We start from the raw sequence: 22,915 nt of genomic DNA, 5'->3' as shown, positions 1-22,915 counted from the left end.
ACAGGAGTGCTTTTTTAGGGTGCACACAAACATTTTGTCATTTAGCTAGAAATCCAAAAAATACCTAAAGGCATTCAAACTTACAAGAGAGAGATTAAAAGAAACAAACAAGTCTCACAGATTTTGCTCCTAAATACAGACTGTTCTTCAGGAGACCACGGGACTGGAGAAGATAAAGTGTTAATCGCATATTTGGTGGTTTATGAGCCAAAGCAGTCTGAGGTTTAAACTGCTTCTGCTCAGTGCTCATCCCATTCAGAGACGATGAATCATTTCCCATTTGGCAGCACTTCTGCCTACAAGGCTTGTCTTCTGTGATATTTCTCCTGTAGCCTTGTAATAGATTTGCTAATTTAGTACACCTGACTTTGAGCAAAAGCTATTGTTGCCAGCTGTCAGACTAGACCTCGTCCTGTTTATCAGACACATCTCCACCAGCCCGGCCTGCCCCAGTCACAGAAACACAACACTCCTCACTAATCCCAGGGCAGTAAATTACTTTCTAATATCCTTGTTTTTCTTACTCTGCCAAAATACCAACACATCACAGATTTAAAGCAATAGCAAAATCAATTTATCCTCAGCAGCTCATACCAGTTTATCCAATAATCACATTTTTTAATGTCATTTTTACTGTTCTAATCATTCTGTCCATGAATTTTTGAGTTCCAGCAGTAGAGGTTTGACTGTTTAAACAAAGGTAACAAACTCACAGGGACCATAGTCTAGTTTTTTAGGCAGGCCTCCACAACTCTTTGAAAGATAAATCAAAGCAAAACAAAGTATTAAATGCCTAACACACACTAAAATATTTCCTCATTTTCCCCAGAGCTTTGTATGCAAAAGAAAATGCATTACTTGCTGTTTATAAGTATTTTTGTGAACAGAAGTTCAGGGTAGGGGCAACAAAGGAAATATGGGGAGAGTTGGGTGGGTTTTGCTGTTTTGGGTGTTTTTTTGTGGTTTGGTGGTTTTTTTCTTGTTTTGTTTTTTTTTTTTAACCTTCCTATAGTGAATCTGTGAAACATATGAAAAAACAACTTGTGTATATTTATAAGCCTAAACAAAATCTACCAGAACTTAATCCTTTACATTCCAGATTACATAAACCACTTATACAGATACAAAAGAAAGCAAAAATACCTGCTCTTTACAGGTTTCACACAGATTGTCCACAGAAGCACATGCCCACATATTAGATGCTCTTTTGATACTCTTACTCTTCTAAATGTTTTAAACATCAGTATAGAGAATGTACACTCAGCTAACAAAAATACTGAGTATTGACATTGCTCTCTTGCATTCTCAGGGGGCTGTGGAGCCACTTACTCATCTCATTCATTCAAATCTGGCTCCTGAATTCATGCTGAGCACTCAAGGAAATGCACCTGGATTCTTCCACCTGGGACTGACTTGAAAGGCCAGACAGAAACTGTGCTTCAACATGAAAAGACCATTTACCATGAGCAGGTTCCACACCACCCTGTGGTTACCTTCTGCTATACCTGTTACCAAAATTAAATTTCATTGTATTTGCTTGTAGCATAGCAGAGAATCCCCTCTGACCCTTTCCCTCATGACAAAATCCATCCAACACCGCGCTGCAAACACCCTGCCCTTGCAAAGGGAACACAGGTCTGGGAGCTCAGCTGCACAGCCAGCACTGCTCTTCCAGCTGGGACAGAGGAGAGAAGCCTGGGAAAGAGAACAGAATCTTGGGATTTTAGGAAATGGAGGTGAAGTCAGAGCAAACAACAGACTCAAGCAGCATAATTACTTCATTGCCTTGCAACAGCTACACAAGCACTCTAGTCCCATGTAAAGCTGATGTTATTCCAAGTGAAAAGACCAAAAGACCTGTGTGTGTATATATATATATATATACAGTTTCACAGGGTTTTTCTTTGTAACATTTGACATGATGAATCAGATACTGCATTTCCAGTATTATTCATCTGTACAACTTAAACTAGTCCTGAGGAACCATTAAAGAAAAATATTTGCCAGGAAAAAATAACCTAGAATATATGATTCATTCATTTCTGAAACAATAAAATGGTTCACTATAACAAAAATAACTATATTGTAAATACTTCAATTAAATGTAAAAAAAAAAAAAAAAACCCTAGCCAAATACAATGAAGAAAGCATGCCCTCAGAATAATAACAAACCACTAAATGTGCATATGTGTGCAAATAACAAAACATCTTGCTGGAAAAAGGCAATTTCATGAAATGCAGTTAACACCGTATCTGATGGAAATGGTACTCTATTCTTTAGGGATTTCATAGTCTTAAAACAACAAAGACACGCCTCAACTCTCAAATGTAACTATTCTATTAAGCTGATAAACAGGTATTTATTTCAGTAGAAAGTGATGCATTTAGTGTATACCTAAAAACCAAACAGATCCTAAACATCCCCCTGGGAAGCAGACAAGGCTATCACTGACCTTAAATCATGATAAAAGGGATCAGTTTAACTAAGACATGCATTTAATAACTTTAAAATTGTCCAAAGTGCAAAGAGATGTGAAAATGAGCAATTTTAGGAAAGAAAGTCCCATAGGAGAAACCTTTGTTTTGCACTAGTGTCAAACACTGGGGGAAAAGAGAAGCACTCTTAGGCATTAATGAATAAATGTAAAATATGAAAACAGCCTGAAAACCTCATTTTTCTTCATAGTTAGACAATATTAAGTTTACTTAAAACCTTGCAGTTTCACATTTTATCAGTTCATTCATTTGTAGTTTACTAAAAGAAAAAATAATCATCCATCTGAATGCACCCCTAACTTATCCTCACTCTGTCTACACAGACCTCTACAAGAAACTTCACACTGCACATCTGCCTGTCTCTTGCTGGAGGTACACCTGCCCAGTACAGGTAATTTCTGGTCTGTTTCTTCACTAGTCAAACTCTTTTGCACGCTCCTTTGTGTGTGTTTCATACACACAGAGAGTGAAGATCCAAGTGGTTCACAACACTGGCAACTCAGTGTAAACAGAGCACAGTGTACTCAATCAACCTCCTGACGCTGGAAGATGCTCTGGTGCAAATCCAGTGGGGATAAACTGTAAAGTTAAAGGGCTGCCCTCTTCTATAGGGAAATATTCACAAAGAATGCAAGCTCCATCACAGCAGATAAATGATGACTATGATAGCTCGTAGCTTTCTCTGTCTGCTTGATATTTAACATATTAACATTGACTCTAAAAAAGCTCAAGTCTTTCATGCAATGAACTCATCAACAGCAGATAACACTTCTCTGAAAATTGTAACTTCTGGAATTCCATTAATTGTAACTCCAGAACTTTTGTGAAAATACGGCAGGTAAATGAGACAAGGAAACTTAAAAACTGCATAAATCAATTATAATTAACAGCAATTTTCTGACCCTTTTAAAGTAAGAAAATATTAGCATTAATGAAGTGATCAAGATATGCTTAGAATCAAGGGTCTTTTTAAAAAAAAACTTTTCAGGTTTGCTAAAAGCTGAAGAATTCCTTTTGTTCTACACATAAGCAGTAACCCTGATCTTATCTGCAAGCCTTTTTAGAATTATGTTCTGCATCATGTCCACTTAGAAGCCAGCCCTTAATTCCCTGTTTCTTCTATATAGTATCAAGGTGATGAACATGTGAAGCAAACGACACATGGGAGAAATTTCGTGGTGGATGTTTTTTTCCTGTTTGTTTTTAAACTTCTGACCTCTTTCCAACTGTAACCACTCTGATTCTTTGCATCTTGAGCTCTTATAAAGCCCCTCTGCTGTAGATGACCCCTTCTTCCCAATAAGACAGCTCACCAACAGAACATCACACGGGCAGAAACAGCATTCCCTGGTTACACAGCCAAGTGTTGAAAGGTCTGGAACAGGAGACTCTGGGCTGCCTCTGTGACCCTGTGGCATGCTGAGTGCTGCAGCACCAGAGCCCAGGTACCAACAGATCCCCAGTGCCTCGTCCTGCCCAAATCAGATTCCACCATCTGCCCATATCCCCAGACAGCTCCTTGCTCCAGGTCACTCCCTTCTCCTGCCCCCTCATCCAGCTTTTGTGCCCTGTGCATTCCAGGTAGTGCCTCTCTTCCCACCAGGAGCACACTGAGTTCAGCGTTAGGAGGCAGAGCTCAGCTCCTCACTACACCTGCACCAAGCCTCACCTGGCTGATTCTGCCACACCTGCATATTACCATGTCCCTGTTTGACAGTGCCTGTGCCTCAGAATAAAGGATTCACAAGAATAAAGCATTTCTAGATGATGTGCAATGTATTTTTAATCGTTTTTGAAACTAGTTGAAGTTTAGCAGAATCTTCCCAAAATAAATTTGGTCTGATTTAGCTCCTCAACATGAAAAATGTCTGTGTTAGGTGGCTGCTAACAGCACTAAGCAGTGCCTGATAATGGGAAGTGCTAACTGGAGCTGGCATTATTAGCTCCAACTTGGTATTCCAAGTTCAGCCAGAGCTATAAATTCCACTGATGGCAAGTAAAAGGCCAAGATGTTCAGACAGACAAAGCAATTCCATGTTCAAATGACACAAAGTAGAAGCAAGTGTGGGCCCCAGAGCTCCCAGTCCCCAGAGTGCTCAAGGGACAAGGAGCAATCCAGGGCTCAGCGTGAGCAGGGACAATTTTCCTGTGCATTTGCTGCCACCCCACTGCAGTGACACAGGGTGGGAGCAGGACAAGTGCATCTCCAGGCATGGACCACACTGCAAAGAACTGTTGAAATGTGGAGAGTGAGGTTACTAAATTCCAATAAACTTAACGAAAAATATGAAGCTTTTGAATGGGTCCAAAGTCCTGCCCAGTGTAGATGAAGTTACATTATCCTGATGAACAGGAAATAGCTGACTGATTCTACAGGATGAACAATTCACCAGAGGAAAGGAACTTTCAGGAAAAATGATAAATATTATAATGAGGAAATCCGAGGCACGTATTCACAATGCCACATTCACATCTCACAAATGAACAGAAATTTCTTCGTGATCCCCTGGCCACAGAAGCAAGTGAGACACAGACAAATATAAATATATAGGGCCTCCCCCCAGGCAGAATAACCACTTGCTGTTTGGGAGAGGAACCAAGAACTTTACTGTCTATCCTTGTAGATAGGACTACAGAACTTTTAACCTCCTTTTACCCCCCTCATAACAGCTACTGAGAGAACACTGTGAACTGTGGGAACTGCTTGAGGAAGGGAGAGAAGACTTCACAAATATTTTATGACAAGCCAGGCACGACGCACGTACTACTGAAAATTACTCTAAGTCATTTTTTCCTTAAAGGCCTTCTCTTTTCCTGCGGCAGAAGCCAACATTTTAAATCATCTTTCAACCCAGTTCTTAAGAAGAAATCCCAGACATGAAGGATGTTCACAAAAGGGCCGCAGCGTTACACGACAGCACAACTTCAGCATAAATCTTGCCCTCCTCACATTAGCACAATCATAAAGATTTAAACCCTTTAACTTTTAAACAAAAAGCTGATATCCAACTATTTGAGGCAAATTGGAATTATTGCATAGAACCTGGAATTTACAGACAGCATTTGCTTCTCTAAGAGACCAGGGGCACTTCCCCTGTGCAGCAGCATTAATAAGCTTCAGCAGAGGACAACAGCAGTTTCTCCCCATTCCAACATCCTTGACCAAGAGTTTATTATAACTATGTGTGATATATATACCACATATATACATTTGAAGATTCTGTTCACCACCACCCTGTGCTTCATCAAGCATCCAGAATTGCTAGTTAGACATTTAGAAATGCCACATACGCAACTCACTGGAAATTATGAAAGATGGCACAAAAATTTTGTATCATTCTTCACAAGCTTCAAGTAACAAGAACCTTCTGCAAGATCAGTATAAAACATTTTTTAACTTTCTACTACAATTCTCTAAATAAAAGCCCTAGAAAATTTCTGCTTCATCATGCATTTTGCCCTTCTTTAATTCTGGGCAATTTATATGTCATACTCTGTGCACGCAGGCTTAAAGAAGGCAGTCATTTTTAATTGGTACTGCTGAGCAAGTGCTCTCCAGAAGATGTGAGGATGAGGTCCTTCACATCTATTTCAATGAAGTACTTAGCAATGGGTATTTTGTGTCCTTTAAAATACATGTATTTGTATTATCAGGATGAAGAGGCTGGGTATCTTCAGATTTCCACACTGACAGTGCAACCATTGAATCGTAAGAGCCTGGCTCAGTGCTGGACTCACCAACATGCTGTGTACATTTCTTTACATTTTAGCCCAAGCACATGAACCCACATTTGTTTTCTGCTTTCGCTATAAAGTGACACATAACCTGGGAAACTTACAGTCCCTCCACATCCCTGTGCCACCTCTTCAACAATCAAACCCCACTCTGTCCTATTTCACTTCTACAAAAGTTCCCTTTTGTCTCTGAGTGACACCACCTACACCAGCTGTATCCTTAGAAATTTCTTCTATCACATCCGATGATGCCACCCTTTATAAATAAAGACAGAAAAACTTACTCTGCTGCTAAACAAAAAAGAGGACACCTAAGTATTGCTACAACTAAGCATAATGCTATTACTCATCTAGTCCTGCACACAGTCTTCTATACAGAGCTATAAACTAATTTATAATCCACAAGGGAAAATAATAGGAAGAACTTCTCTGAAAATAAATATTTATAGATATTATAAATAAATAATTTCAGAACAAGGTGAACATTTTCTGTTAAAAGTCAAATTGAAGGACTATTTGCTATAAGGATACCTAAATGCTTGGTACAATAAATGCCATGAATTTCTAATCCCAGGCAGTTAAGCATGACTGTAATTCTATGAATTTTATTCAGACATGTTTTGTTCCTCTACATGGTTAATGATTTTTATTTTAATTTTTTTTTAACCAGTCATGTCCATAAACATCTAACCCGGATACATCTTTCCTCCCTCACCAGTAATAAAATTAATTTTAATACATTTTATATTTTTTGCATAAAAAATACCTGCATTTACTAGATTGCCTTTTACTAAAATGAAAAACAAATTACTAAGTACACTCCATCTAGTTTCCTCATGTCCTACAATATGCACAAAGCAGGAGCTTTATCATACATAATTTTAGAAGTGTACAGCCTGATCTCTATCTGTCTTAGGAAGAAATCTTCAGATTGACCCAAGTTCAGAAAATGCCTCTAAGTATTACCAACACAGATTCCACCTCCAGTTAAATACAAGCACAACTGCATCTATAATTGAATTTATGTATGCATCTATATATAAACTCCAAATCAAATGGTTAGCATGTTAAAAAGAAGCATCATGACAGATATAATTAGTTATTACTCCATTTAACTCCATCAGTAATGTTAAAATCTGGGTCAAGGCAGAATGAAAATGCCACCAAGAGCCTGCTGGTCTGTGAACCTGCCTGAAGCCACCACTCATTTACACATCAACCCACCACAGTCCTCTACACCCAGGGAAAAAGGGGGATGACAAGAAATGGACTTTAATGCAGATGCATTCCTCAGCTCACCCATCTGACGGCACAGGATGGAGCAGAGGGACATGTGCATCCCAAATTTGGTGCTGTGGGTTGGAAAGCTTTACTATGGCATTGTCACTCCAATGTTTGTGGCAAGATGGCATCACACATGCTGATTTCGGCAAGAATGGAACAATCTGGGTACACAGTATTACTGTGACCTGTAAATTACATAGCCTGGACATTCTCTGCATATTTGAAACAACTCAAATGAATTGGTTACAGAAAGGAAGCATTGAAGCCGTTGCACTGACAATCCCACAGCCATGGAGTGACTCTCCCTTGCTCCAAGAAAACAAGCCTCATACCTTGGGTTAAATACGCACTGGCCAAGAGTCATTCCACAAAATTACCAACAGGATACAGCCACAGAAACTCACATACTGCTACTTTTTCTTTCACTTTCAGAATTTTGAAAATGTGAGTAATGCTTCATCAAAAGCAATATGGATTACTCATGGGGATATCAGCCCTCCTGGTCTCATCTGCCTGAGCAATAGCAAAAAAAAAGTATTTTGAAGTGGAAAAAAAAGGGATCCCCAAGAGTCTGCAGGATGCTAAAGTACAGCTGATAGTGCAACACAAATATGGCATATGAGCAATAACTGAACAAAAATCACCCCAACTGCACAGTCTCAGAAGGCCCAGCACTGAACCATCTCTTGCTGTGGATTTAGACTCAAAAGAAACAATGTTCATGGGCAGAATGTCAAAAGATAGTGGATCTAAATCCCAGCTTTACTTGTTTTATCCTTTTTATGATCTTGAGCTTGTCTATTCTCCATTCTGTATCAGCCTTCCCCTTAAACTCAGATGATAATGCTTAGCCAGTTTTGTCCTGAGCTTTATCAACAAAGTTACAAGCAATATTATCTATGCTTTCATTGGAAGTACTTAAAGATGAAGTAGCAAGAAAAAGCCAACAATTTGTTTCCTTGAATATATTACTGACAAATGTCCCTTAAGATTCTGACCCTCTTCCACAAACAGGAATGTGCTTTGCTGACAGCAGACACACACAGCAGCTCCTTCTGTATGCACTGCCTGGCATCACTGAGGTGAATCTTCCCCAGCCCTCAGGAGTCACAGAATGATCTCAGCCCTGCACACGGGATGAGCATTTACATTTTATACATTAAAGCAAGCACATAACAGCCTGTGCAGTAATGCACTCGTGCCACTCAGCCAAGTCAGAAGCCAGCTCACGTCATTGTTGTGAGGAGAGCAGGGAATACACCCAAAGAAATCATCCACCCTTTTTTAAAGGCCCAAGAAAGGTCTGGCCCAGTGGTGAGATGTCATTCTAAGTAAGATGGCAAAGCAACCAAGCACTTCAAAGGCCATGAGATAAACCAGAACAAAACATGAAAAGCTGTCTTCTTTCAGGGATCTACCCATTCACCTTACAGACACAAAGACAAAATGTTTTCATCTGTGGACTGATCAGATTTTTCAGTGTGCTTAACAAAGAAAACAGAACATAATTTGTTACCACTTACACAGACAGACATTACAGGACAGTGTAAACTTCAGTGTAAACTCCATAAACTTCTGAAAACTACAACTCTAAACATTACTCGCTAATATTCCACCCCCAGGATTTGTTTTATTCCTTTTCCCGGCAATAGCTTTAATTTCTTTAAACATTACTATTAGGACTGCCTGCAGATTTCCCATATGTCTCCCACATATGCCCCATATGTTACCTACACATGTAAATCCCCAACTAGTTTCTATGTGATGCTCTCCTGATTGTACAGCCACAGGTGAACAGTGGGTTTTTTTAAACTGAATTTCAATCTTTTAATTGAAGCCCCCATGTAACTGCTTCCCTACAACAATTTCCTCCCCCAAATCCTTTCTGATCTTTGCTTTCCTTGCCATGATAACCCATTATGTACTCCTGAACACAGATACCTAATTTTATACCCAGATGAATGAAACTTTGCCATACAAGCTGAACTTAATAGAAACAAACAGCTGAAACTGCTCCATACAGCTGCTCAGTTGTTTATTACAATTCTTTGGCATCTGTATGATCCACAACTGATTTATAGGTATATAAATATCTATAACTATATACTGTCTATAGAAGAAAGCATATATTTACACACACACTTCATACTTTGATGAAAATACTGAGGGCCAAGCAGCCATCAGTCCCTGTACACCTGATTAGACACGTCTATTGATTTTGTTATGACTGCACCAGCTTAATCCACCTACTATGTAATTTATTGATTCGGATTTCTCAATGACACATGGCTTACGAAAACTAGTACTTAAGTCAAATATACCTTACATGAAGGAAGCCCATTGTTTTATTGCTGACCAGAGCCTATCTAACTACAGGCTGCTGGTAGGAGAGGCAGCCCTGCCCTCTTTGCAGCTTCTTCTCTGCATCCCTCTTCCTCAATACAAAAAAACATTTTTTTCCTGGTAGGATTAGCTTTCAGCTCATCCCATAGCTACACAGTTGCTGGAGTCAACACAAGGGAGGACCCAGAAAGTGAAGCCAGGGACTACAAAGAGAAAAAAGAAACAGCATTCAGTTTTTAAACTGATCTAAAATGGCCCTACAATTTCAGTCAACTATAAAACCACTGCCTTGCTACATACAGATATAGGAAGTTACTTTATCAATTGATCAATCAGATGTTCCCACAGTGAGCTCTGCTATCCATAAACTTCAGTCTTGCCTCCACCACCACTGATGGAAAAAACCACTGTCTTCAACTGGATTAATTTAACACTTCGATTTATCCACTGCAAAAACCAGGTTTGAACATTCCATATTGTTTTACAAAGCTCAGGAATACTCTGGCTTTTTCTAAATAAAGTATATTTTGCAATAAATTATTAGCCTTACAACAAAATAAATTATTAGCATTACAACCAGAGTTTCTATGGTCTGGTAAAACAGCAGCACTTTCTCCTTCAACACTATAACTTCACAGTACAGTCTCACCTTTGTACTGTGAGGGCTGAATAGACAGTAAGGCAGCAAGAGAGAAGAGAGAGGAGCAGCTCAGGAGATGCTGATTCATTTTCCACCAGTGCTTTTATTTCTCTAATCAGCAAATCCTGCAGGAAAGCTGGAAGCAGTAAGGAGGAGGAAAAATAAATCCAACAACTCCTCAGGCCTACATCTGATTCTGTACCAGCAAAATTCTTCCAGCTCATTCCAGTTTTATCCATGGGATATTTATTACCCGTTCTTCCAGCCCAGTGTAACTGTGCTTTGTGGCTATGGAAGTATCTTCACTTGTTAACAATTCTGAGACAAACACTACCTGCAACACATGAACTAAATCAACTTCTGCACTGAACCTTTACTCAACATATGCTAATGCTCACAGAGTTTTGTGGACTTCAAACGTTATGGCCTCAGCTGTCATTGATCTCCTAAGTGAAAGCAGTCAAATGTAGCTATTTTAACATTAGAAGATTCACATATTAGAACATAAAATATTTACTGAAAACAATGGTCATTTCTCAGTTTCCTGAAGAATGAAAGATCAACACAATTCAACAATAGGGTGAAAGAAATCATAGCATGTTCTGACTGACAGTGGAGTGTATTTACAAATCCACATATTCAACATAACACTGAGAAAAATCACACTAGGAATGGAAAGGGACGACTGCATTTGCAGCTTTTGTAGAGCTTGAATGTACTCAGGATAGGACCAGATCCTGGTAAATCCTGCGGTAAATATGCAAGAGTCAAAGAAGTTTTCCTTACACTTCTTGGACATTGTTATTACAAGCTGTTAAGATAAATTTCGCAGAAAACTAGTGCAATTCTGGAATTTAGCTAATTTAAATTATACTGCCTATATTTTAATCAAAAACAAGGATTTACACCTCCTGCTAGAAGTATCATCAGAAGCCATGACACCTGGATTTTAAAAATTATTTGCAACAAACAGCCAAACCTTTGCTAAAGAATAAACTTTTTAAATAAATATATAACACAGATACACTGTAAACTAAATAAAAACTTACTAGAAGTATGCCACCGCTGTGGTTTTTCTCTGTTGTGGAACCCAGACCTAAATAAACTGTTAAACACTTAGTGTAAAGGTATGCCAAACATTTCTCAGAACTTTCTTAAGGTCTCAACAAAGAGTCAACCTTTTTTGCAAAATGAGGCCTAGGTTAAATATTTTATTTGGCTCCTCAAGATGGACTGAGAAGTTGGGCACTAGCTCCAGATCAGTTCTTGGACTCACATCAAACATTACCCTGTCATTTATCCAGTCAGTCAAAACAATGTTTTCCATCTAAACCTTTAATGTTTATGTCCTGAAAAACTGCTAATTGAATCCAGTTCTTGAAATCTATTTTTTAATCTATACCATTTAATTTAGAGATACTGAACAGAAAAGATAAGCGTTGAACAATGATTGCAGAATTAATCCCATAAACATTCAAGCCAAAACAGAAGACTGCTAGTTTCATAGAGCCAAAGAAAATTAAGATTAAATAGCATTTGTCAGTTTGAGAATAAACTTTTAGAAACACTGGATATACAGATTCTTTTAATTCCAAACAGTTTTAGAACTCAAGAGCCCCCAAACTGCTTTTCCAATCAAAAAGAATAATCAAAACCACACAGAACACTTACAACTATTCCTAGGCAAGAACTGACAACATGTCAGCTGAATTAATAAAATTCATTGTTTTCCTTAAACATGTAAAGCTTCCTTACAACAAATGACCTTAGGTGAAACAACTCCCCATTAGCTAAAGCAGAAAATACCTCAAGCTGTTCAGCTGGAGACACAGGCCAATGTTTCCTATAAGCTTCCAATAATGGAACTGGTACTCAGTGCCTGCCAGAGCTGCTAGCCCTGGAACAGTCCTAAAAAGACACTTTTGCCTTCATCCCATACTCTGCACTTTCCCTTCCCAAAATACAAGATGCCCAAAAAACACAAAAACATTCCTTAGGGTTGTACCTGCTGCATTTGGGGGCTGACCACAGTGCGTAAAACCACAGCGTGCTTCTGGTCACAATCACACTCCCCTCACCACACTGAGATTGTCACAGGCACAGTTTCATTATATGCTTATTCCTCAATAAAAATAAAATATGAAATGAATTTGAACACAAAACACAGAGGTGAGAAAGACAAGTCCCTAGACAGTATTTTCCATTATTTTAAATAAGGTTACAGACCATTTTTTATGTTTCAAAGATAAGCAAGTCTGAGCACTCACTGCTCAGGGAAAGAAAGTATTAAAGCACTGCATCAATACAGCAATAACCTGAGGAGAAAGCTACAAAACACTCAGTAAAAACAAGGCAGCACTGTTCCATGCAGCAGTCCCAGCTACGCTCATTTTAGGAGTTTTATTTCCAAGTGTAATATAGAGACACTCACGAATCTCCATGAAAACTAGATAACAAATCTAGTCCAAGTTATTCCAAAGTAAAACAGAAGCAGATACATTTTACTTTTTCTGTGAAAATAACATACTTGGAAAGATCAGTATGAAAACACCTCTCTTTATTAGGTATTAAACTGGAGATATTTCTCACACACCTTAAGTAAATATAACAACTCTTCTAATATTTAAAAAAATATTTCTTTTGCAAGCTGCTTAGAAACACTATATAAAGGTGGATATTTACAGTGAAAAGCTATACTCTTCTAATTGCTTACCTTTGTGTACTGATGCTTCAGGACACACAGTGTCATTTATGTGCTGGAGGACTTAACAATACTTTGAAGAAAAGAGCTAGATTCAAGTGTCCTGAATTTTTTTAAAGAAAGCTCAAGCAGAATTTCCAGTATTTTTTTTCCTCTAAACCTGTTTACGTGGGGTTTTATATGGAAAAGGGCATAATTTTAAGTATTTAAGACCAGATTCTTTTCCTTCCCAGCATGCAGGTGAACCGTTTTTATGGTATTTTAAAATATCAGAGGTCAAGTGGTCTGGAGTAGGGCAGGACAAGGCAGTTCACCCAAGAACTGTGAACAATCACAGAATATGCTGAGTTGGAAGGGACCCACCAGGATGATCGAGCCCAGCTCCTGGCCCTGCACAGGACACCCCAAAATCCCTCCCTGTCCCTGAGAATGTTGACCAAAGGCTCCCTGAGCTCTGCCAGCCTTGGGGCTCTGAGCACTGCCCTGGGAGCCTCTCCAGTGCCCAACAGCCTTAGCCGAGGAAATCGCTTAAAAACCCCAACAAAACAACAACAATAAACAAACAACGAGATCGAAACAAAAAGCGTGGCAGTTTCTTTCGAGTTTACACCGAGAAGACGAAGGGAAAATACACTGCAAGGCTGGGGCGCGGTGGCTGAAGTTCCCCCAGGCGGCTGCGGGGCCCGGGCCGGGCGGGCGGCGGAGCCCGGACACGCCGAGCCCGGGGCCGAGGGGAACGGACGGCAGGGAAACCTCGCCCTCCCCTTCCCTGCGAGGCCCGAGGGGCCGCTCCGGCCCCAGGCTCAGCCCCAACGACACCCGGAGGAGCCGCTGCCGCCCCCCGCCCGGGCTGGCCCGCGGCCCCGGCCCAGCCTCACCTGTCAGCCGCAGCTTGACGGGCCCGTTCCGCCGGGCCCCCGGGTTGGACATGGCCCCGGCCGCGGCACCCCGCCGCCGCTCCGCAAGGGCTCGGGGGAGGCGCGAATGGAGCCGGGCCGGGCGCTCAGGGCAGCGGCGGCCGCCGAAGGAGGAGGAGAAGGAGAGGCCCGGATGTGCCCAGCGTCGCCATGAGCGGGGCCGGGGCCGCGGAGGAGGAGCGGAGCCTTCCCCGCTTCCCTCCGCTTCCCTCCGCTTCCCCGCCCCCGGGCCCGAGCACAACAAAGCCGGGACGGAGCCGCACGGACGGGCGGGCTGGCGGCGAGCTCGGCTCCTCTGCTCTCCCTCCGTCCCTCCCTCCTGCCCCGGGGAGGCCCTGCCCGCCCCCCGCGCCCCGCCTCGGGTCAGCCTCGGGGGAACGGCGGCAGGTGGCGGCGGCGGCCGGGCGCTGCTGGCCGGGAGGCCGGCGGGATGGCCGTGTCCCGGGAGAGCGGGGGATGGACCTGTCCCGGGAGAGCGGGGGATGGACCTGTCCCGGGAGAGCGGGGAATGGACCTGTCCCGGGAGAGCGGGGGATGGACCTGTCCCGGGAGAGCGGGGGATGGACCTGTCCCGGGAGAGCGGGATGGCCGTGTCCCGGGAGAGCGGGATGGACCTGTCCCGGGAGAGCGGGATGGACCTGTCCCGGGAGAGCGGGATGGACCTGTCCCGGGAGAGCGGGATGGACCTGTCCCGGGAGAGCGGGGGATGGACCTGTCCCGGGAGAGCGGGGGATGGACCTGTCCCGGGAGAGTGGGGCTCGGGAAGGATGGGGGGATGGCCGTGTCCTGGGAGGGCTGGAAATGGGGAAGGATGTGGGGAATGGCTGTGCCTGAGGGGAAGTAGGGGACTGGGAAGGATGTGGACAGTGGCCATGGCCTGGGAGAGCTGGGGATCGGGAAGAATGTGGGTGAATAGCCAAGGTGGGGAGGAGAGGGTGGCAGAGAAGCTGTGTAGGGAGTTGGGACAGGAAAACCGAGGGTACAAATGGGAAAAGACATGGCAGGAGAATTCAGAGGCAGGCTGAAATGGGTGGTCCCACACAGGAGTGCTGCCGATCCATGACAATATTCCTCATGGACAGGGTGTGACAGACCAGCCCTGGAAACTGTTAAACTTTGGACCAATTTGGTTCTTATCTGCACTGTGTAGAAATCAGCAGTTGAGCTCTGTGAACTGCCATGTGCAGAATAATAATTTTTTTTTTTTTTAAAGCCTTGCATCCATGCCGTGTTGCCTAATTTAACTCCCACCCTGTGGGAAAGGTGACCCTTTCCAGAGTTTTCCCAGCTCTGCAACACACTTCCCATGAGGAGACCTCCATCAGAGTAATAGGCAGCTTTCTGCAGGGCCAGAGGGGCCTCAAGGGTGAGACAAACTCCCAGGAAAGCTATGAACGTTACCACAGTCTAGATTACTTTAGAAGTTTAAGCTAATACATCACACACCTACTCTTACTAACAACCTTACTAAGACTCTACTCGTTTGGTCATGTCACTGCTCTGGCTTCTTCCTGCTGAGGTAACCTGTGAAGTATTATCATGTGGGTAGTCAGAGGTGAGGATCCAGCTATGGATCCCCAGCATGGGATGAGAAGATGACCTGTGCTTCACTGAGTTCATCCTGTGGCTCCTACACAGCCCAGGAGGTTTTCTCTGCAGTCGCTTGGAGCTGAGCTGTAACCATGTCTTGAATGGTCCCATCCTGACAGAGCTCAGACTCTGAGCCTCGTTAATTCAAACCTGGGGTGTGCGACTGATTTTTTTTTTTCCACTGAAGGCCTTGAAGTGCAATGTGGTTCTTAAAGCTTTCCGTCCATAAAAAGTGACCTCTCCTATGCTGTACGTGGGGATTGACTTCCTATTCCTCCCAAAGTGTCTGAAGTGCAAGGTGGAGATTTCCAGTGCTTCCTGCAGTGGTGGCACTGCTGTTCCAGTGTCACTTCAGCAGGGAACAGAGGAATCCTGGGGTCCCTTCTTTGGCCAGGGCTGTGCCTGTCCCCTGTGCCATCAGCTGTTTAACACAAAACTAGCAAATGTTAGACACCAACCTCTTTCACAGCACAGGCAGAGCACAAGATAAAGCATAAAACATCTTTCCAGTGCTTTGCCACTGGTTAAAAAGAAGAGAATTTGAAACAATTAAAGTCTAAGCAGCATTTACTACAAAACATGGACAATACACCTATGGATTTTATGACTTTACATTGCACTGAAACAGTTAAGAAGTTATTTTGTAATGGTTATGTAAATTCATGCACACCCCAAAGACATTCCAGGTGTCCTGATTCTTGCATTAAAAAAAAAAAAGAGGAATAAAATTAAACATTTATAATTGAAGGTCATACTATTAAATTTTCAGTCTGTTACAAATTCACATACTCTTTTCTCAAACCAAGTATATAATGCAACTGGCTGTTTGGATCACAACTACACTGCCTCTTTTGTTGAGCTTGTAATGAGGAATCATTGATGGTTTGCAAATATTGCAACATTACCTGGCCACTGCTAAACTGAACAGCAAAAAAAACAAAAAAACAAAAAAAAAAAAACCAAAAACAAAACTACTATTCACATACTTAACATATTTCTAAATTTTTCCTAACATGATGATTATTCATTTCTGGTGTCTTGCAGTGCACTTTGGACCTAACATTCAATAATTCTGATATAATTTGACAAAAGTGCCTAATGTTATATTAAATACAGAATTCTTTCTACATGATCTTTTTCTAATGGATAACTAGTATGTCAGACATTAATTGAAATGCCAATATTTAAAAAACCCTTTGGGATTAAATATACTTTCATTGTTCAGTAGTTATATGAACATTTAAATTCTTTCATTAAAAGTGTTTTTTAAAGGTCATGAAGCATACTTGGTTTCAAACTGCTTTTCAGAAAGGAACTTGCTGAACTATAAATTTTTCTAAGGTTTTTGGACACGCTGCTCACCTTTCAGTGAAAGCATTGTGATATATTGCAAGTGTTAGAGCATTAACTGACACTGCATTTGGGTCAGCATATAAAATGTACAGTCTGCAGGATGGCTGCTACTGCTGTACACTTTTCTTTAATATGTGCCATATTTGATTTTATTTACTTAATTTTTAAACAACCAACATGACTTGAGCACTTTTATAAATACATGCCAAGTACATCACATGGGACAGTCCTGTATAGTAGGTGTGTATTCAGCAGGGGGAGAAGAAGGGCTCCAGCTCCCATCAGCCTGGCAGGGCTGGGTCCCAGTTGGGTCTTGTCCCTAAGGTGGGGAGAACACCCTGGACCAGGCTGCCCTCGGACACACAGAGGCACCAGATGCCAACTGCTGCACCCTCCTTTCTCAGGGCTGTGCCTTGGCTGTCCCACAGCTGTTTGTGTCCTGTCCTATCTCCCAGTTCTGTTGGGAAATGAGGATTTTCACTCGCTGTTCCCTTCACTGTGTAGAACTGCCAGGAAGGATTTAAACCGAGTATGTTCAAGAGGAACCAGTGCAAGATCTGCAGGCAGATGAAGGGAAGCCAGGCAGAGCACCAGGAACTGCGGTGGTGTAGGGGAGCAAAGATGCTGGCAGTCCCTGGTGGTAGAAAGTGCTGCTTTCCCAACCAAGAAATCCCACTGGAATATTATGATCCAGAGGTTCCTGAGCCAGTACCATCCCCCAAATTCTCAAAATATTCTCAGATTAACAGAACCGATCTCTCACTGATCCTGCTTTTGCTTTCAGAAGCCAAGATTTTGCAGGAAATTGTATCTTTATACAGTTCCATTTCAGAGGTTTCACTCTGTGCAGGGCTGATCCTGTGAGAGAGACAAGCAAGTATCATCAGCACTGCTGACAAGAGCCCCATGCTCCAGTGCAGGCTAGTATCACTGAACAACACATCCTTTCAAGATGAGACAGCTCGCTGGGATCCACATCACCCTGCAGATCATTTTGGATGACAGCCTTGCTGCTGGATTTGGGAATCCAATCCAGCCTTCTTCAGCCAGAGCTTCACAGCTGAGCCACCCTCTAACGGATTGGAAGAAATGTGTAGAGAAGGGGCAAGGTCAGGTATCTTTAGGACACCAACAGGGTGAAGAATCCACATGGAGAAAATAATGTAATAGTTGGTATTATTATGATATCATATCAGTGGTATTGGTGTTATATGAGTGACACTTTTGAATAAATATTTAGAAATACAAAAATTTCTTCTGCTCCGTGACTACAGAAAAAAGGGCTTTGATTTCTTGAATTTACCAAGAGGTAAATTCTTCTTAGGAGAAGAATTTTGTTTCACATGTAGTTCTCAAAGGATTTAGTGGTTTTGGATGCCAGGAAATGTGTACAAACATCTTTAACTAAGTAGTGTTCATTTTCAGAAGAGGATGGTTGTAGTTAATTTTGTAGAGGTGGTGTCCTCCCCATCTTTAGAAATGGAAGACTATACTGGAAACTCATTCCTTGGCATGTGGAATGTGTTCAAAGCAAATCAACATTTAAGAATTACATTCCATTTCTTTCTGTATATAGGTTTAATCATGGCACATTCCTTCAGCAGTAATGAGAGCTGGCTGGTATTATATCACATTCTTTCCCAGTTTCTGTAATGTAGCAAGAAAGCAAGAAAGCTCTGTTCCTATTATTATGATTTTGTGACATAATGAAAAGCTTAAAACTATTTTCCTGATACAATTTTTTAAAATAAAGATATTTTAAATTATCTGGATTGTATTTACTTCTACTAGTCATCATTTACTGAACTTCCCTGACCCTAACATGGTTGATTTATAGACACCACTCCTGGAGATCATGGAGTTAAAGATGAGTTGATCAGTGCAGAATTACACCTTCATTTCTTCTTTCTCTATGATGTATCTATTTCCATTGTATGTGCAACTGATAATGCTAAATGCCTATTTTGCCACCTAATGCTGTAGTACTGAGAAATAAAGTACTATAGTAGATTACACCTAGGCAACCCCAAAAATTTTACTATTTATCAGGTTTAATTTAATCTAGAAAGAGATCCATTTGAAATATTTATGGAAGTCTGTTCCCTTTCTTACCACATCAGTATTTTTTCTTTTTTTTTCTTTTTTTTTTTTGGTAAAGCTCTGTTAATGTGGCCAAAAAAAAAAAAAAAAATTGAAAAACGAAATTGTGAAGAATGATGAATGTTTCTACCAGCAGTTTTCTCTGCCTCTTTGTTAATTTGCCTGGTTAACTCATACCCTTTCAAAACATTCATCAACACATTTGATTGCAAAGGGCATTGTTCTCCTGGTCTGCCTCTTTGGCACAGGTTTTTCTTCTAAACCTTCCCTAAGCCAATCATAACTTCTTACTGTAGCTAAAGTACTGCCTGAATTCATTGCAGATCCATCACATTTTTTGTCCTATTCCTGAATGGAATTCTGTCCTCCATGAGGCTTTCTGTTACTTGCTGCTTTTCTGTGCTAAAGGAACAAACCCTACTGTAAACCCTACTGTAGCATTTTATACTACATGTATAAAATGTTCCTGCATTTCAGGAATTAATATAAAAAACAGAAAATTTCTCTTTGTACAAGATTCCTTTCTGCCCTTTCAGATTATGAAAATTGTCAGACTGGAGGATTATTTGTGTTGCTGCTGAATGGAACAAACTGCATTAAAGCATTGAGATGCACATGCTTAAATATCTGGTTTTACTCTGTCTCTGTTGCTGCTCGGAGACAAAGAGAGTTAACCCAGCAGAGGACGACAAACCTATCAGAGCTCTTGGATGAAGAAACATGTCTAGACAGGAGCTCTGGTTCTCACTAAGGCTCCCTTTGGCATGCAGAGACAATGTTTATGCAAGAGGTCAAGAATCAATCCATTTCTCAAGCTGGAGCTGGAGATGAAGCTTTTCAGGAGAAGAAACTAGGAAGGAAATCTCCACCCATGTGCTGGCTACTGCGAAAGGGGACAGCAGCTTGGAGCAGAGACACTGTGGCCCTCTGAGACAGGATGTGTCTTGGGGAAATGATGTGTCTCTGAAGGGAAATGACTGCAGCTGTGGCTACAAAAAAAAATGCATGAGCTTCCATATCACAGGATTTTCCAGTGGTTAGTCACTAAGATAACTTCTAAGTCCATCCATCCAGAACAGATTAGTAACTGATGCACAGATATTCCATGCAGTTCTCGAGCCATGTTATTTCCTCATCATGTCCTGCAGGACAGCCCTATCCTAATGTGACTTTAGCAGAAGAAGAAAAGGGAGATTTTAGAGACAGGCATTGAACATGGAATAAGTAGATGTGTTGTATTTTATTACTAGACAGGGACTGAAATCCACTTCCTGAGAGGGGAAGATCTGTCGTGAAAAACCATGTCCTGGTGCCTGGGCAAAAGGTTGCAGGCAATACCCACGTGCCAGCCCAGACTGTTGTCTAGCACATGTCACCTCTGTTCTCTGCTGCAGGATGTGTCTCACAGCCCAGAATCTAGTGGCAGGTGCTGCACAGCATTCTAAGAGCCTAGCACACAGGACAGAGCCCAGCTTCATCCTTCAAGCACAGTGATGTGTCTTAGCCTTAAAATACATTCCCTGACTTGTCTTAATTCAAAATCAATAAGACTGCTGACCTGAAGTACAAAATCAGCCTCCAAAAATCTTGGTCCAAAAAGAAAGGTCTCTGATTGAAGAATATTTCCTTTATTCTTTCATGATTTCCACTTATTTATCCATAGGACACTATCATTATTATTTCTTTTCCAGACTCTTGGACAATTGGCTTTGTCAAGTGCTCTGAGAGGTACATGCTAAATATTCTGACTGAAATTAGGAGGTTTCCTGAAAAACCGCATGTTCCCTTGTGCAACTGCTCTGTGCAACTTTCTTCTGTTGTGTTGTGAATGAAGCAACTGTAGAGTCTCATCTTTAGATTTCCTTGGCTGATACAAAGCAGGTTCCTAGAAGACCTTACAGAAGAAGACAGTTGGAAACAGCCTCCTTGGTGTGACATGCATCAAGAACTTAGTTCACTGCTGTGCTACAATGTCTGTCTGAAGATAGTGTCTGATTCAACTTGATACTGTGTGTATCATCCCAGAGCTCAGACAAATGAAGAGTTTTGAGGAAGAATCAGCCCAAATAAGTATTCAAAGAGTTGAATACTTACAATGCTGCTTTAAACAAGCCACATTATTTAGCTACTAGAGGAATATCAAACCTTCTCCAATCTTTCTTATTCCCTGTGACCCAGCATCAATTTGAAGTAATTATTTTGTCATCTGCAAAAGGTGAGCTGTAAAATCTCCTCTATTGCAAATCTCTGAGTTTCAATGATGGTGGTGATGCTAAGAGCAGGGTGGCACTGCTGGGGATGCCAGGGGCTGACTCACCCTCAGCCACTGATGATCAGCAGTGATGCACTGGCAGGTGGTTGCCCTGTTACATCAGCCCTTGGTCTGCCCAGGTAACACCCAGCTTGCACCACAACCTCTGCTTAATACTTTGGAAGAAGTAACAAATGTTCTGTGATGCTCCTTCCAGCCATGCAGCCATGGCAAGCAGAGAAGCTTTCCTGGCTATCCAAAAGTCCTGGAACATTGTCTGAGAAGCCTTGATAATTTGGCATAATTACCCAGTTCTCGCTAGCCATCATAACTTATCCAAACATCCAGAGATTAATGTTCCAAGCTGTACAGAATTCCACATGTCAGGGCTTATGATGAGGTATAAGAGGAGCAATTTATCCCATTCTAACCTGTTGCAGGGACTGTGGCTGTTAGAGACAAATGCAGCTACAGATAGGCAAGAGGCTGACAGCAAACTCCTCTCATGTTGGCAGGGAGAGCATCTTGGGACAGTGTAAGCCACTTAAAACAGCCCCCACCTCATAGTTCTGATTCTCTCTGTTTTTTTCAAGCAAGTGGAAGTTTTTCCATGTGTGTCACTCAAGTTACTTCCAAATATTTCTATTCAAGAGGAAAGATTAATTCCAGGAAATGCATCAAGCTATAACAATATTGTCTAGTCCTACAGGTAGTTCAATCTGCCAGGTTCAAACCCAAAAATAGCTCACAAAGCCTTAACCCCATGGGATGATTATTTTCTGCCATGGGGAAGCAGGCACTAAGTCAGATGAGCTGTCTCAAGCTGTGCAAACCACATCTACTCACAGTTCTGGGAATTGCTGAAAAGAGCCCGGGCTGTCCAGCTTTGGAAACACTCTGCTTTGTTTTACATGAAGTCTGGAGACATTTATAAACATGCTATGTGAAAACTAAATCCATAAATAAGCTCAGTCATGTCACAAAAGCATTTGCAGGTTCAATAAGCTCAACAATCTCTATTTTTAAAAAGAAATCTTATTCCTAAAACCTTCTGAACTGCAGAAATACCTAACCTATCCACAGGCTGTACTGGCTTTTTTTGTGCTTTCTTTTAACAAAATCACCCACAAGTCCACTGTGAAATCAGTTTGAGAGGATTTAAGATAAAGTTATCTCTAAAAATACCTCTAAAATATTTCATTTTTAAAGTTACAAAGCAAGGTTTTATGCCAGATAAGAACAGCACAGATATTTAAGTAGGTTAGTGGGTCTAGTGAAGCAATAAAAGTAACCTAAAGCAAAATCTGTCACCATGTATCTTGATCATTCCTTTATTCCACTCTTGAAACCTTTAAAATAGAACTGGAGGAAAGGTAGTTTTCTCCTTTTCTTTTTAGCATTAATATTCAGGGGCAACATGTCTAATTAGGCAATGTGTCTAATGAAAGATGGGAGGGCTTGGCTCTTCAGTCAGATACAATCATTCTGCAAGCAGACACATACAT

General features: G+C 41.4%; 1 protein-coding gene across 1 annotated transcript in view; it reads right to left on the bottom strand.

Moving 5' to 3' along the window:
* Positions 1-14,437, bottom strand: part of SMURF2 (SMAD specific E3 ubiquitin protein ligase 2) — a 59,563-nt gene extending 45,126 nt beyond the window's left edge. Inside the window, exon 1 of the mRNA XM_021537207.4 lies at positions 14,078-14,437. Coding sequence (XP_021392882.2) covers positions 14,078-14,129 — 52 coding nt within the window. The 5' untranslated portion in view covers positions 14,130-14,437. The remainder of the gene's footprint in view (positions 1-14,077) is intronic.
* Positions 14,438-22,915: the final 8,478 nt, after the last annotated feature.

Source organism: Lonchura striata, chromosome 18 (genome assembly GCF_050655825.1).
Source record: "Lonchura striata isolate lonStrDom1 chromosome 18, ASM5065582v1, whole genome shotgun sequence".
In the NCBI taxonomy this organism is placed as follows: Eukaryota; Metazoa; Chordata; class Aves; order Passeriformes; family Estrildidae; genus Lonchura; species Lonchura striata.
Note: the sequence above shows the minus strand (reverse complement) of the source record. Positions and strands in the feature narration are given on the sequence as shown.